Raw genomic sequence first — 17136 nt, 5'->3', positions numbered from 1 at the left:
TTAGACTTTAGGTTGGTCGCATAAAAAAAATTATTTTTGATATCCCAATTCGCATAACTCTGAATTTGCCTAAAAAAAATTTGTATAAAAAGAGGTTTAGGTGTATATCATCATCATCATCGGCTATACCACAACTTCCAGCATTGTGTCTTGATACACTTTGGCAGAGATTTTGACCCTTTTCTCACAGAAATGCAACTTGGATACCCTGATATTACACCCCACTAAACCATCACGGATGCAGAGTGATGTCCTCTCTGAATCCTGGATACTATGGCACGTGCTGTGCAACCATTCAGGGCACTGGCTTGTTTTGGTGATCAAACTCTTCAAAATGTTGTCATCTGTGAAGCAAATATCTCTGTATCTGTTATTCACATACAGCCAGAGAAGTGCCTTTGATTTTATAACCTCTGCCACATAAGTTGTGGTGTTAGGAAATGTCCAGTAGAATGATGATAGGCTCACTCCTCCAAGTCCTCATTTAGTACACGTGACATCATTCACTGCGAAACATTCATCTCTCAGGACATGACTTTCTGCATTCTCACAGATTACAGTGGAGATGTAGCCCTCACAAGCTGTTGCATCATAGAGTAGTTAGGTCGGCCTGTTCTTTGGTGGTCAGATATATCTTCTGTATCATTATAATAGTTAATAGTCTGATACACAAACATCCTACTTATCTCTAGTGTTTAGCATGTTGAAAATAAGAGGTGGTTGCATTCCAACCTTGTGAAGTGCTAATACGGCTACATGGTTTTCATAATCCCCCCCCCTCACACACACACACACACTGCATGTTAACTCATACAGAGCTAGATAGCTCTCTCTACTGATACACATGCAAATGTTGGCTGTGCACAATATCAAATGCAACAGCACCACTAATGGAACCGGGCTTGTGCATTTCTGTAGGCTGCATAGGGTTGTGCAGAAGTTGTAACAGTATTGTGTATCGTATCTCAAATTTTGGATTGTGTCCCTAAGAGCTCCCTAAAAATATTTGGCTCAGTACAGAAAAGAAAGGTTAGGTCGATTAATGATCCATCTTCCACCAACATTCTCTCACACAGATGTTCATTTTCTGCAAATATCTTTTGTGGACACTGTTCATCAGAATTGGCATTGATAATTTTCTCATTCTCTTTTAAATCGTTTGTTGCAGCTATTCAGTGCCCCATTCACAGTTCAAAACTTACAGAATAAATTTTTTTTCCTCTTCACTCGTTCCATTTTACTGCTGCCATTTTGAAGAATCAAATGTATTTCTTAAATAGTACAATCCACAGTCTTCAAATCTTATCTTAATAAGTTTCTTTTTTCTTTCTTCTTCTCACCTTTCTGTTGTTATATTTCTGGTTTTTTATTTTACTTTATATTCTTACCTTGTGTGTGTGTTTGTTGTGTTTATAAATTGTTATTGTTAAAATTTACGATTATTATCTTTAGGGAAATTCCCTATTACTTGATATAATTTCGCATACTTGCTTTCACCCTTTCCGCTCTGTGGCCACTACTTAAATTGCTCACGTGTGCAAAACTTGGTAGACAAAGAAATTGCCCACAGCTAGAGTCAAATTTCTTTGATACAAATCTGGAATTAACTCCGTGTCAGAATATGGAAAAATATTCTGACACAGAGAAACAAATTAAAAATTTGTTTGTTAAAGCTGCGCCATACAAATTAATAGACAGGAGAATCTTCCTTGTCAGGGAGTTAACACTTAGAATGACACACTATTTGATAATCAAGCAATTAAAATTCCCAATTACAAAAACCTTCGTATATCTTTACTCTTACCAGTCGTTGCTATCCCCACAATTTAACTAGCACTGGCTCTAATTTTATGACTGCTGCATTGAGTTTCACAGATCAGGCAATTTGTTAGATAAGAAAAAGAAAGGTTTATTCTAATACGATATACAAATATTAAGATCACTTAACAAAACTGAATCTCTCCTACAAAACGAAATTGATTAACCAGACATAACCTTAATACTCCTAGTCTTAAACAATGTGAGACAATATCTGCAACTATTTAAATTTCTAACTTCATCCTATGCAACTAACATTTCTGTACAAGCATTAATCTTATTCTAGATTCAAGAACTATCAAGCTATAACATTCCTTAGCAATGCAATACCACACTGTACATGAATTCTTACTCAGAGCTAAGACAATCTACTAGTTAATTAGATGCTAAAGTCCTATTTCATTTTTTGTAAGTCCAATCACCGAGCATATCCGCACATAATTGCACACTAACTGTTTCTTGCATACAAAGGAATTGAAAAGTTTCTACATTACCGAGCATCAGGATCTCTTTTGTCTTTTCTCTCGATCTTCCGTAAAAATTCACGTCTCGTTGCCCTCTCTTACAGTCGGCTATCTTCAAATAGGACAAACTAGTGGGTACGATCATGAATCACCTTTTCCCGATGTGGGCGAAGCGGCACTTCCAGGTTCAGTCCATGTGGTTCCACATGTTGATCGGTTTGCGCTGGCTGTTCCACTGTACCGATGATTATGCCCACACTGGATCGCAATCTGGCTGCATAGCTGCCACTGGACATCGTTCTTTTCGACCACTCTCACGCACCTTCTCCGGGAATGACTGGAATAGGAATCCAGAACAAAAAAAAAGAGCCTCAAGTTGGCGTCACCAAGCTCTATATCCTTGCTGAGCTGTTCTCCGTACTACGTCACTCTTTTCCAGCCAGCACCCAAAATTCTTGCACTTGGTACCGTTCTCTCCTCGTTACGTTCTCCACCTGCGCAACTTGGACCTCGCGTATGTGACTGCCTGGGATCATTTCTTTAAGCCAATTATCTCATTGTATACTTAGATCTAACTTTCTCATGTTAACATAACTTTCACTAATTTTCAACTCTTATCAGTTTTACAAGAACACTTAGCATTATATTACATAGGAGACTTTACAATTAAATGACTATTTCGTTTTTCTTATCAACCATTTCACTTATACCTATATACAAGCAATTTCTCTGGGAATTTTTGTACCTGTTAAATCTGAATGAAATATTTTACAATATAATAAACCTTTCATTCAAGATTTAACAAAGGTTTCCCCTTCCCCAAAAAAATTTTTTCCTTTTTTTCATCTATGCACAATTTCTGGAGAGGACTTGCCTATTTCGTCTGGGTCTCAGGTTATCTCTACATTGAACAAAATTCCTTGATTCACCCTTTTCTCCTTCACATCTTACATTGTTCCACTCTCTGGTCATAGGTGAACTCTCCATTGTTGTGGTTGTGTTGTCCTCTATGTGGAGCGTGTCTATTGTACCTTGGTTTTCTACTGTTCTTTCTAGACCAGTTAATAACACTAATAAAATTGATCCCAATCGCTCTTGGATAAATTTCTTCCAGACCTCCTCCTGCATTACCAAGCTCAACGAGTAGTATCACGTCTGATGCGCAATAAGCCTTCAGAATGATCTCTTACTCTTGAGGTGGAGGCCTCCTCTGAATCAATTTGACTGCATATTAACTTTTCTCCAACTCCCTCAATCTGCTCTACATCATCTTTGCATTGCATTCCTATGTCGAGTCTGTTCGAACACAGTGATCCTTGATTCTCCTTATTTGTTCTTCTTCTCAAAAGATGTACTTCATTTCATGAGTAGTCACACGAGAATTTGTTCTTCACAAGAAAATCATTACCAATAAATCAATTTAACGTGTGGGAGAGAAATCTTGGGCAGGATTAAAAACTCATGCCAAACACACACATTGAATTCAGGTAAGTATACTCTCAAATGTGCTGACTTGGTCGCATGAATTGTGGAGGCAGAAATTCCTGATAGTCTTATTGTCCTTTTAAAATATGAAATTTGTCTCCTCACGTAGGGTTCTATCCTTTTGAAGTAATCTCCCAAAATAATACAGGTCTGGGATCCTGTGTCTAGTCATGCGTCGCAATGCTTACCACATATCCTTCCCTTAACTACTATTCCCGAGAATTGTTTCTGTTTTCGTAGATCTCCCTCCCAAGCTCTGTTGGCATACATGTGGGACCTTGACTCATCATTATTGCCTCTGCTGGATCTTCTCTTGCTGTTAAAATAATTGTGGGCAAGATGCCCAATCTTGTCGCAATTAAAACACCTAGGCGGTTCCCTTCTCTCACTTCATTCACTGACTCTCTCTGATCTCAGAGGAGACACTGTGGAATCTTGAGTTGGTACTGTCTCCAGCTTCTTCATCACAGCATCCAAATGGCTGGCATGGGTTGTTGCAGCCTTTCAACTTCCTGACGTACTATCTCAGTAGTCCTTTCGGTCCGAGGGAGAGATAGTTCAGAAGTTTTCATGGATACCGCTGCCAGTTGGTTTAGAATAGCATCAAGGCGGTCCATGACAGGCTGTTGCAGACGCTCGACTTCTTGCTTGACTAATAATCAAACTTCATTCATAGTTATACATTCTGTTAAACGATTGGTGTTGACTGATCCAACTCTGTCCCCTTCACTCTTATCTAGATTCTTAGTTTTTTCCTTCCTCTCGTGAAACTCTTTTCTGTCTTAGGGTTACTAACGGAATCACTTTCCTTTTTGATGACATTAACATAGCTGGTAGCAGATGTGGGACTAATGTCTCAGAGCATTTGCTCTTTTTCCTTCACGGCATTGTAGCACTCTTCGATATTTATTATTTTCTTTTTATAGGCCATCTGCCTTAGTTCTTGTCTCACTCCCAGCCTGAATTGGTGGAAAACCGCCTAGTCTAGGTGGGGCTTATCCTCGTTGGAGATACTCAGAGTGTTAGCAAGGGCCACTAACCTATTATAGAATTCGGTGATGCTTTCTCTGTCCTTCTGCATACTTCTCTGCAGTTTCCATAAGTTTGGCCCTAAACTTCTCAATTTTGAAAACTGGGAAATAAGTACTTCTTTAAATTTTGAGTATTCTAAAGTTTCTTTTAGGTTAGGGGAGGATAAAGGAAGTTCTTTGCCTTTCCTACAAGTTTACTACGCAACAGGATGAAGAGCTGAAAATCGGTCCACCTGCCCACTTTCCTTAATTTTTCGACGTAGCCGAAGAAAGCCAAAACGTCATTGGTTTCCTCCCCAGAAAATTGCGGTAACACTTGCTATGGGTTGATGGTCCGAAAGAATTCGCAGTCATCCATCCCAGAACTTGATGGATGAGCCATACTTTTATACAAGTTCACACTATAATTTTCCTTCTCACACAAATTCTGTTATCAAAACTCCTTGCACCTAAATTGCCTGATCTTAACCCAAAACCTACTCACTTTGATTTACCACACTCTTTGATTAATCAAGTAAATCAAATCCTGTCAGCTGCACCATTGTTAAATTTCTGATTTTTTACTTTGCTTTATATTCTTACCTTGTGTGTGTGTTTATAAATTGTTATTGTTAAAACTTACGATTATTATTTTTTGTGAAATTCCCTATTACTTGATATAATTTTGTGCGCTTGTCTTCACCCTTTCCGCTCTGTGGCCACTACTTAAATTGCTGACGTGTGCAAAACTTGGTAGACAAAGAAATTGCCCACGGCTAGAGCCAAATTTCTTTAATACAAATCTGGAATTAACTCCGTGTCAGAATTTGGAAAAATTTGTTTGTTAAAGCTGCGCCATCCAAATTAATAGATAGGAGAATCTTCCTTGTCAGGGAGTTAACACTTAGAATGACACACTATTTGATAATCAAGCAATTAAAATTCCCAATTACAAAAAAACTTCTTATATCTTTACTCTTACTGCAGTCGTTGCTATCCCCACAATTTAACTCACACTGGCTCTAATTTTATGACTGCTGCATTGAGTTTCACAGATCAGGCAATTTGTTAGATAAGAAAAGGAAAGGTTTATTCATAACTCTAATACGATATACAAATATTAAGATCACTTAACAAAACTGAATCTCTCCTACAAAACTTGAAATTGATTAACCAGGCATAACCTTAATACTGTTGTGTTGTACTTTCTATTCATATATCTATCCTTTAGTCTTTGGGTCAAATCCCCATTAAACTCTTATTTGAGTATCACGTGGTACCTCTTGGGGACAAACGAATTGCCTCGAGATCGAGCCAAATACCAGAGTATCAGATTGTCTGCGATCAACCCTCATAAAACACTAACAAATTTATATTTTGCTGCACCATTTTGCGCTTTTAGATTAAACAATATTATTAATGAAGAGGTGATCTCAAGACAGTACTTAAGTGATACCTTGTAATTTTGCAGACGTGGCCAAATTCTATTCTTATTCTAGTCTCTCGCCTAGGTTCGTAGTAGTATTTTTTTATAAGCGGTGAATCGGATTCCAGAAATCACAGATAGTATTAGTTGGGTACAAAAGCAAGGTTTATAAGATATCATAAATGTGTACATACAATACAATAAGCTGAAATCCCACTTTGAGGGAGTTCCTGACAGTCAGGATATAGAATTAGAACATTACAATAATATAAGTATACTCTATTATATCATCATCATCATCATCATCATCATCATCAAATTCCTGCCATGTACCCTCAAGGGGTGTACAGGATATGACAGTACTACATGAAAAAATTACATCATTACTAACTTCGTATCTACAATTTTCCTCCAAATCAGTCTGTTACTTGTCAAGACTCCAACATTATCAGATCTTATATTTCTATCGTCTAAGGCACTTTGTACCGTATCAATCCACCTATATCTTGGTCTTCCTCTGGGTCGTTTTCCTGCCAACCTGGCAGAGAACACTTGTTTTGCTAATCTTTCCTCTCCCATTCTATTTAAGTGACCATACCATCTGAGATTAGCTCTGCTAACGCATTCCTGGATGCTGACAATGTCAAGTTCTTTCCTAATATCCTCATTTTTAATATGATATTGCCATTGATGCCATCTGTTCACGCCTCTAATCTTTCTCAGGACTCTCATATCTGTGGTCTCTAGTCTTTGGTCAAGTGTTTTACTTCTGACCCAGCTCTCAGATCCATAAGTTAAAATTGGTTTGAACACAGTCTTGTATACAGCTAATTTAGTGTTCCGACTAATTTCTTTCTTATTCCATATGAATTTATTCAATTGACTTCCCACGATACCAGCTTTGCTGATTCTGTTGTCTATTTCTATATTTAGTTTACCATCTTCAGTAAAAATTGTGCCTAAGTAGCTGAAATGTTTTACTTGTTCCACAGGTTCTCCATTCACAACACAGTTGACATTTTCAATGATTCTGCCTATTTTCATTGTCTTTGTCTTTTTATTGCTGACCTTCATACCATATCTATTACAACAGCTATTCAATTTAGTCAGAGAATCTTGCAGACTTGTAGCGGATTTATTTAGAAGTATAACATCATCCGCATAAAGCAAAGAGCTGACATTAACATCTCCAATTTTGATATCAGGTTTAATACCACATTCCTTCATAATGTGATCCATATAGATAATGAATAACAGAGGGGATAATGTACATCCTTGTCTCACACCAGATTTAACATCAAACCATCTTCCTGTACTTCCTTCAATTCTAACTGCTGACTCACAACTCAAATAAAGACTAAGTATTGCTTGATATAATGCCCCATTGACACCATATAACTGCAGCGTATTGAATAGCTTCTCTCTTGGCACCTTGTCATATGCCTTTTCCAAATCGACAAAACTTAAATACAGATCTTTGTTATATTCCCATGCTTTCTCGACTATTTGTCGTAAAGTGAAGATCTGATCCTGACAGCCTCTATTTGGCCTGAATCCAGCTTGTTCTTCACCAAGCTTTTCTTCCATAATTCTTCTCAACCGTTTCTCAAGTATACTTGCATAGATCTTGCCAGGAACACTCAGTAGGGAAATACCTCTGTAATTCTCACATTCAGTTTTATTTCCCTTTTTATATATGGGTACTATGAGAGCTCTACTCCAGTCATCGGGAATTCGTCCTTCTGTCCAGGCTTTCTGAACTATGCAGTGCAGCCACTGTAAGACTCTTATACCACCATACTTCAGCATTTCTGGTCGAATATCATCTACTCCTGCTGCCTTTCCACATTTCAAGCCTTTGATGGCTTTTTCTACTTCAAGTATGGATATGTATTCCTGACTGCATGCCTGGTCAGTGTTTTTTATCACTGTGCTGTCATCACTGCTTGTTTCATTTAGCAGTTTTTCAAAGTAATTACTCCATTCTTCAAGGATATCTTTTTCTCCTGGAATTCACCTTTATCATCTCTAATTCCTTTTACAGCACTCTTTCCTCCAGAATATTTTGCCACCTTCTTGATATTTATTTTCTATATTCTTGCCAAAGTCCTCCCATGACTTTTGTTTAGCTAGTTTTACACACTGTTTAGCTTTCTTACATTTGTCTCTGTATTCTGTAAGAGTAAAAGCTGACTTATTTGCCAGGAACTTTTGATATGCTTTCTTCTTTTCCTTCACTGCCTCTTTAACTTCCTGTGTCCACCAGGGAGTTCTGATTTTTTTATCTTTGCACACAACCTCACCACATGCCTCTCTGGCAGAATCAATCAATGTTTCCTTCAGAGTTTGCCACTGAATCTCCAAGGTTTGATTCCTGTTCTCAAACTCTTTCATTTTCTTTTCAATAATATTTCTGTATTTTAGTCTACAGTTTACATCTGAGAGCTGCTCAACTTTTATTCGCTTTAAAACTTTCTTACATGTTATTCTTTTCAATATGAAATTCAATTTTATCCTGCTCAAGACTAAATAGTGATCACTTCCAAATTCAAATCCTCTGTACACTCTGGTGTCCTGCACCAGGGAGAAAACATCACTATCAACAATAACATAGTCAATGAGACTTTTCTTATTCCTAGCCTCTTCTCTCCATGTGAATTTGTGCACATTTTTATGTTGGAACATGGTGTTAGTAATAACCAGTCCATGTCCTGAGCAGAAATCCAACAGATATTTGCCATTATTATTAGCTTTGCTCTTTTCTCCAAATTTTCCCAAAATATTTTTGTATGTCTCACAATCATTTCCTACTCTACTATTTAGATCCCCAACAAGGACCAACTTTTCCTTTTTCATTGTGTCAGTTGCTTTTTCTAAAGCCTCAAAAAATTCCTCCACTTCTACCTTAGTAGAACCTTCTGTGGGACCATAGGCACAAATAAGTCTCATTGTCCAGTTCCCCATTCTCATATTTGCCCACATTACTCTACTTGAGACTGACTGCCATTCAAGAAGATTAGCCTCGTATTTTGTGTTGAATACTATGGCTACAACTTCTTTTCCTTGATTGTTATTGCCTGAATATAACATTTTGTATTTATTGCTCAGAAAGATCTCACCAGTTTTGGTCTTTTTTGTTTCAGTCACCCCTATTATGTCGATCTGGTACTTATCTAATTCCTCAGCTAGCTCCATTTCTTTGCCATTCAGGCTTCTTACGTTGATAGTACCGATCTTTAACTCTGGTGATGTTGAGTTGGGGTTTGTTTTCAGATTTGTTCCAGTAGCTGACTTTTCGCTGTTCGCCCTGGTTCCCTGGCGAAAACAACGGGGGCCTTGTTTAACCGGGCGACGCCCCAGCCGGCATGAAATTTTGTCATGTTGTACCATCATTTTTTATTTTGGTTTAACCAATAAGAATACAATTTGGTCGGCTAAATCCCAAATTGCCAGCCAATCCTCATTCGTTCAGTATCAAAGTAGATACCCAACAGGGTGCACCACGAGAAGGTGAGGATTGGACATTAGGTCAGAAGCCCTGGTCGGTTTTTCCGCATTCCTTTAAAGGCTATGTGGAGGTCTCCTCTCAGTTATACAGCTTTGACCCTTAAGCACCCCTATCTCTATTATATTAAACTGTAAATCTCTGAAGTAAGATTTCTTAATTTTACCCTTAAATACCTTAATCATGCATGATTATCACAATAACTCTCTAAATTTTTTTAGTAGTTTAATCAAACCACACAAGATAGCATTTATATCTTTTACAATCCCTTCATTAATAGCAATTCCTTATTTTAAACATATTCTTAACCTCGTAGAACATATTATGAAACTCTATCACAATAGGATACAGTAAGATTTTTAAGGTAACCCTCTCTAGATCACTGCAGTTCAGTCCTAATTAATATCATTAATATTCTTTCCTCTGTTTTTACAACGTGGCACAAATCTTTCAATAACAATTACCATAATACAAATTATTATTATTATTATTATTCTAGACAACTCCAAGGAGTCGGCAGACTCATCGAGGGAGGCCCTAACATCATGTCAGGAACAACTATTCGACATTCACACGGTATCTATCGTACCTTGCCTTGAACTCATTCACGGTCATAGCACCTACAACAGACTCTGGCAGCTTATTCCACTCATTCACCACTCTCCAAGTAAAAAACCTAGCTCTAACACCCTTGTTAACCACATTCTTGCCCAGCTTCCATGCATGGCCCCTAGTCCTCCCACCACCAGTCCTATTTTCAAAAATATCTTCTGGATTAATCTTATAGAAACCCTTCAGTAATTTGAATGTCTCAATCCTATCACCCCTTTTCTGCCTATCGATCAATTTTTGCAACCCACAAATCTTCAACCTATTCTCATAAGGTTCATTCCACAGACCTATTATCATCTTGGTCACTCGTCTCTGGATCCTCTCCCCATCCTCCCCATCACGAAGAAACCCTGGTGCCCATAACTGGGCACAGTAGTCCAGATGGGGTCTTATCAAGGCTCGATACAGAGGAACAATAACTTGTTAGTCTCTGCATGTTAAAGTATTTTTCAGAAGCCAAGTGATTTGATGAGCTGATTTAGCCACTTTTGCAATGTGCCCCCTAAACTTCAATTCCCTATCCACCAACACTCCCAAAATCTCTGGCCTCATCAATCTCTTGGAGAACGGTTCCACCAATGTGATACACTGCTGCTATTCTTTTCACCCCAAAATGCATAACCTTACACTTTGCCACATTAAATTGACATCCATTTTTCCTAACCCAGTCCTCCAAACTATCCAAATCATCCTGTAAAATTTTGACATCCTGTGCACTCACAATTGCTCTACCCAACTTTGCATCATCAGCAAACAAGTGAACACTTCCTCTCAGATCCTTTCCTATATCATTGATGAACAAATTGAAAAGTAGTGGTCCAAGACCAGAGCCCTGTGGCACACCACTAGTTACAAGCCATCTTTTAGACTCAACTCCTGAATAAACCACTCTCTGGTATCTCTCCATCAACCACCCTCCTATCCATCTCACCAACCCTATATCCATCCCCATCTGCTCCAGTTTACTGATTAGGGTTCCATGTGGTATCCTGTCAAAGGCCTTGGCAAAGTCCAGTAGAATCACTGTAAACCCATTACCCTTATACAGTTCATCTGTCACTGTGTTATAAAACGTGAGCAAGTTACTGAGGCATGATATACTCTCCACAAAACCATGTTGTCCCCCATACAATATCCTATTTTCATCTATCCAATCCTGTATTCTTTTCTTGACTAATTTCTCTAAGTCCTTGACAACGATTCCTGATATGCTAATCAGTCGGTAATTTACAACAGCAGTCTTGGAACCACCTTTATGCAGTGGAACTATTTTCCCCTCTTTCCACCCCCTCGGGACTAACCCAGACCCGACACTCAAATTAAACAAAATGGTCAAGGGTACTGACAATTCTTTAGCCACTTCTCATACGACACGAGCTGGTATACCATCCAATCCCACAGATGTATTGACATTGAGGTTATGCAATCAACTACTCACCTCCACTTCATTCATTTCTGCAATGTCACCACCTGGATGATATATTCTTGCAAAGTGCTCACTCAGTAACTCAACTGTATCAACTGATTCAGTTACCTCCCTACCATCGGCATTCTTTAAATCATTCTGCCATATACATTTTTCCTTTTACTTGCAACATATCGAAAAAACTGTTTAGGATTCTCTTTAGTCTGCATGGCCAATATTCTTTCATAATCCTTTTTTGCTTTTCTTACCACACTCGTTACCCTTCTGGCCTGCGCTTTATACCGTTCATGTGCCTGCCGGTCACCTTTCTCCTTAAATTCCCTCCATAGTTGTTTCTTTTTTTTTGCAGCTCAAGATTAATGGTGCTATTCCTCCATTTAACCCCTACTTGATTTATTATTCGGACTCTAGGTATACAGTCAGCCATTGCTTCATGCAAACACTTCTTAACTGCCTCCCATACACTATCAACTTCTAGTCCTTGCAGTTGTACATGCCATGGCACTGAACCAATCAAACTCCTAAGATTGTCATACTTTCCAGCCCGATAATTCCACATGTACCCTGTCTTAATTGTAAATTCCACACGTTTAGCCACCTCCCAAGTCAAGACTCTATGATCACTCTCATCAATTGGTGGCAATGTGGTCATGTTTGTTACAGCCAAATCCTCAGATGTAATTACTAGGTCAAGCACTCTCTGACCCCTAGTATTTTCCATTACATGCTGTCGCAGATAGTTATCCCTTAATAACCGCATAAAATCCAATTCCTTCCTCCTGTGTGTCCTCTCCTCACTCCAATCAATACGACCATAGGTGAAATCTCTCATAATAATTACCCTCCTTCCACTCATTTCTTCTATTTGCTTGTGCATACTGTCTCCACCATCTTTTCCATTACCTGGTCTATAGCAGCACCCAGTTGTATATTTTGTTCAGCTAGCCACAATCTCACACCAAATGGCCTCAAATGTGCTCTTTTCTCTATCCTGAAATTCAACTTCTATTCTCATTGGCTGCAGCTCATCAGCTATCATCAACAATACTCTTTCCCCATTTTATTCTCCCTGTCATTCCTGAACACACTATACCCATCACATTCAATCCCACTAGCTATATCATCTACAGTCAGCCGTGATTCGCTAATGCCAATAACCTGTGGTCTGGAAGTGCCAACCATGACAAAAACTCTTCCTTCTTGTTCCTAATACTCCTAGCATTAGTGTACATGAATTTAAGACCCCATTAGCTCCATCCCTACCTTGATGCCTCATATTAACTATCCCATTCTGATTTGTTGTCCTTATTCGCTCGGGCATATTACACTCATTCATACATTCAACTGCCTCCCTAAGGTCTGTATATCTACTCCCCCCCCCCCCCCTTAATAAATCTAGTTTCCCTGATTTTGCATATCCACTACATTCAGCAACACTTTTTCAAGTCTCCTTACACTGAATCCAATCAAAATAAAGTCCACTTATCTGTCCTTGGTTCTGCATCGTGTCAAAGGTCTACCGGAATCTGCCTCTCCCTAGACGAAATGTCCATGTGCTCCAGTCTAGCGGAGATACTATGTCTAGTTCTGCCACTGCCTCTATCGAAACCCTCCGGAATGGAGGCACTGCCACCCTTCACCTGCTCACGACACCGCGAGATGAACACCAGGAGATCCAGGAACAAAAAGCTTTTTTCAGGGGTGCTAGACCCTTATATTTTCACCTTTCTTTCTCAGTGATTCTCACATTCCACGATGTCCACGCAACGTGCTCACGTGGGCTCGTGTCACGCCGTCCAGCTTTCTTCGCTATATTCCACGTGCGCTGACGGCACGCAATTGCTTGGGGCGAACAGCTCCTTCGCGTTGCTGCTCTGTGACCTTTGGACTTCACCCCCCCCCCCCCCATCTTGAACTTGTGCTAACATTCTATATCTCTTAGTACACAATGCTCTATTAAACTTTGCTACAGGTCTACACTTCCATTATTATTTAACTAATTTGTGAGTGGTACAAGATGCATACTTATTTGTTTTCTCATAGTATGAAATATTTGATATATTTACAATGCACTATTTTTATACTCAGATGCAAGCATGGTGTAATGTTTCTTGTGTTCGCTCTGTTATACAATGATAAGATGAAATATTTTATGATCCAACTTATCAGGGTATAACAATACTCCTAGTCTTAAACAGTGTGAGACAATATCTTCAACTATTTAAATTTCTAACTTCATCCTATTCAACTAACATTGCTGTACAAGCTTTAATCTTATTCTAGATTCAAGAACTATCAGGCTATAACATTCTTTAGCAATTCAATACCACACTATACATGAATTCTTACTCAGAGCTAAGACAATCTACTAGTTGATTAGATACTCAAGTCCTGTTTCATTTTTTTGTTAGTCCAATCACTGAGCATATCTGCACATAATTGCACACTAACTGTTTCTTGCATACAAAGGAATTGAAAAGTCTCTACGTTTTGTTGCCCTCTCTTACGGTCAGCTATCTTTAAATAGGACAAACTAGTGGTTACGATCACGAATCACCTCTTCCCGATGTGGGCGAAGTGGCTCTGCCAGGTTTGGTCTATGTTGTTCTGCATGTTGATTGGTGTGTGCTGGCTGTTCCGCTGTACCGATGATTATGCCTGCACTGGATCACTATCTGGCTGCATAGCTGCCACTGCAGATCGTTCTTTTCGATCGCTCTCACGCATCTTCTCCGGGAATGACTGGAACAGGAATCCCGAACAAAAAAAGAGCCTCGAGTTGGTGTTGCCAAGCTCTATATATCCTTGCTGAGCTGTTCTTCCTACTACGTTACTCTTTTCCGGCTGGCTCCCAAAATTCTTGCACTCGGTACCGTTCTCTCCACGCGTGCAACTTGGACCTCTATGTAGGTGACTGCCTGGGGTCATTTCTTTAAGCTGATTATCTCGTCGTATTTTCTCGTTTTAACATAACTTTCACTAATTTTCAACTCTTATCAGTTTTACAAGAACACTTAGCATTATATTACATAGGATAATTTACAATTAAATGACTATTTCGTTATTTCTTATCAACCATTTCACTTATACCTATATACAAGCAATTTCTCTGGGAATTTTTGTATCTGTTAAATCTGAATGAAATATTTTACAATATAATAAACCTTTCATTCAAGATTTAACACTGTCTACATGTTAAAAAAATTAAAAAATTATGAATAAAAACATATCATAATGAGGATGAAATTGTTGAATCATATGCAAATTACTATGTATAATATACAACCACCATATTTCAATTTATATTGATAATTCCTTTAGTCTTTGATTTTTGATAAGACCTGAGTTTGAATTGTAGTCTAGGATATGAAGAGATCTTAAGAACTTCTCAACTGGAATAGCAAGTCTCATTTGGAGTCCAGGTTTTTCATCTTGTGAAAAAAGCAAATTGGCCAAAAATACATACATGATTAACAGAGCCCTATTACTTAGTATTATTAAATAAAATTATGTTGGTTTTTATTCATATTGTCTGCTTCCAGATCCCTGTGGAATTGTATTGCTGTTTTCCTTGCATTTCATGTTCATCAGATTTTATTTTAATGTTTTAACTTTATGACAGTGAGCTACAGATTGAATTCAAGTATTTCTTTTGCAGGAAAGAAAACACATTTGACTTACTTGGTGGTGATAGCTATGTGTTAGGAAGATTACTGTACTCTCTTGGTGTAATCATGTGCTGTGCTAAACATATTCCAGTAAGTTTAAGAGGATATTAATATCCATTATCTAGGATAGTGGTGGCGAACCTTTTTATGTGGGCTTGCCAAAAGTTTACAAATCGAGTTTCTGACGTGCTGGCATGTGCCAAAAATTTACAAATCAAGTTGATGATGTGCCGGACAGTTTTTAGTAGGGGAAAAATTAATAGAAAATCTATTAATTAATTTATAATAATATATAATATTTTATAAATAATATTTTATTTTATTTATATTATTTATTTATATATAAATTTATAATATTATTCAGTGAAAAATTGATTATTGTATTATTAAATTGATTTTAATGTTGGTTTAAAAATAAAAATAAAAAAACGGTAGTGAGAAAAATATTTATGCATTGTAACTCACCATAGAAGTCAGATGAGCAAGGGAAGCTCAACTTGTCGGCGAAATGCTTACCGTATTTACTCGAATATAACTTGCCCTCACATATAACTCTCACCCCTGATTTTACTTTACGAAAAAACACATCAAAAAGTTTTGTGTATTGCCTCGCACACAAAAAATGTTTAAACATGTACGTCGAGGCGATAGTAACTCAGTCCTCCCTCAGTTAAAAACATGCCCTCTCCAAAGCTATTATACTGCAAATGCAAGAAAAGCAAGTGTAGTTTTGTTGTATCCCTGAATAAAATACACAGGCTTTTGCATTCTGTGTAATATATTTCTCAACAAATAATGTGATTCATTAGTTAGCGCCGTTTTTATTCCAGCTGTCTCTAATTAGACTATTATTGTACCCTCCCACAGAAACTATGCTGTACAGACTCAAGTCAACAACTGTGTTTCAGTGCAACCATATGTTGCACTGAAACACAGTATCTAACTAAAAACTATTGTCCAATTTTTCAATTACATGATATAAGTGTTTGTTTTATGGCATTTGAAATTCTCGATGTCATTATGACAGATCACAAAGACTAACTTAAAATAAAATTCTACCAAAATTGAAACATGCCATATAATTACTGTGACCATACATCCTTTATTTAAGAGGACAGTCCTTTATTTCACTACTCTGTCTGTTAGATTTTTTTTTCTAAAATGGCCGTTTTGTGCTTTATTTTGTGAATTGAAATAGTAAATTGAATATTGATGCCAATATATTTAAAGATGCAATTCATAAATTTTACCAACCCTGCATTGATTATTTAAATAACTGGGACAGCTGTTTCGTGGAAATTGAAGTATTTAAATTGGTCCTACTATGAAAAATCCCTCTGCAGGCAAAGATCAAGGAAAGTGTTTTGTTGATTTCCAGTCACTTGAACTTAAAATAAATGGCGGTGAACTATTTGATGAAGTTTAGTGTAGTAAAAGTTATGTCACCAGTGAAAAGATCGAAGAATGGTGACAAAATGACGTAGTAGGGTTGAAATTTTTAAATATTTTGCAGATAAATATGGCAGATAAATTATAAATAAATAAATTTTGCAAATAAATAAAAATCATTGAATTTTGCTTATGTCTCCCTGGATCTAACGCCCCACTGAATGAGTATTTTCATTAGTGAATACTATGTGGACCAGTGAAAAAAGACCAATTAAAAATTGAAACATTGAAAGCATGCATTTATACCAAATGGAACTTTGATATGAATTGAAT

General features: G+C 37.6%; 1 protein-coding gene across 3 annotated transcripts in view; it reads left to right on the top strand.

Moving 5' to 3' along the window:
- LOC150107933 (telomere length regulation protein TEL2 homolog) overlaps positions 1-17136 on the top strand; it is a 284799-nt gene that overhangs the window by 211007 nt on the left and 56656 nt on the right. For all 3 annotated transcript variants that reach the window (XM_090415456.1, XM_090415457.1, XM_090415458.1), the window contains one exon: positions 15405-15504. In XM_090415456.1, the coding sequence (XP_090271582.1) occupies positions 15405-15504 (100 nt within the window). The remainder of the gene's footprint in view (positions 1-15404; positions 15505-17136) is intronic.

This window comes from Typopeltis vanoorti, chromosome 3 (assembly GCF_054136105.1).
Source record: "Typopeltis vanoorti isolate ZY-2024b chromosome 3, IOZ_Tvanoo_1.0, whole genome shotgun sequence".
In the NCBI taxonomy this organism is placed as follows: Eukaryota; Metazoa; Arthropoda; class Arachnida; order Uropygi; family Thelyphonidae; genus Typopeltis; species Typopeltis vanoorti.
This window is presented reverse-complemented; position numbering and strand designations above follow the sequence as displayed.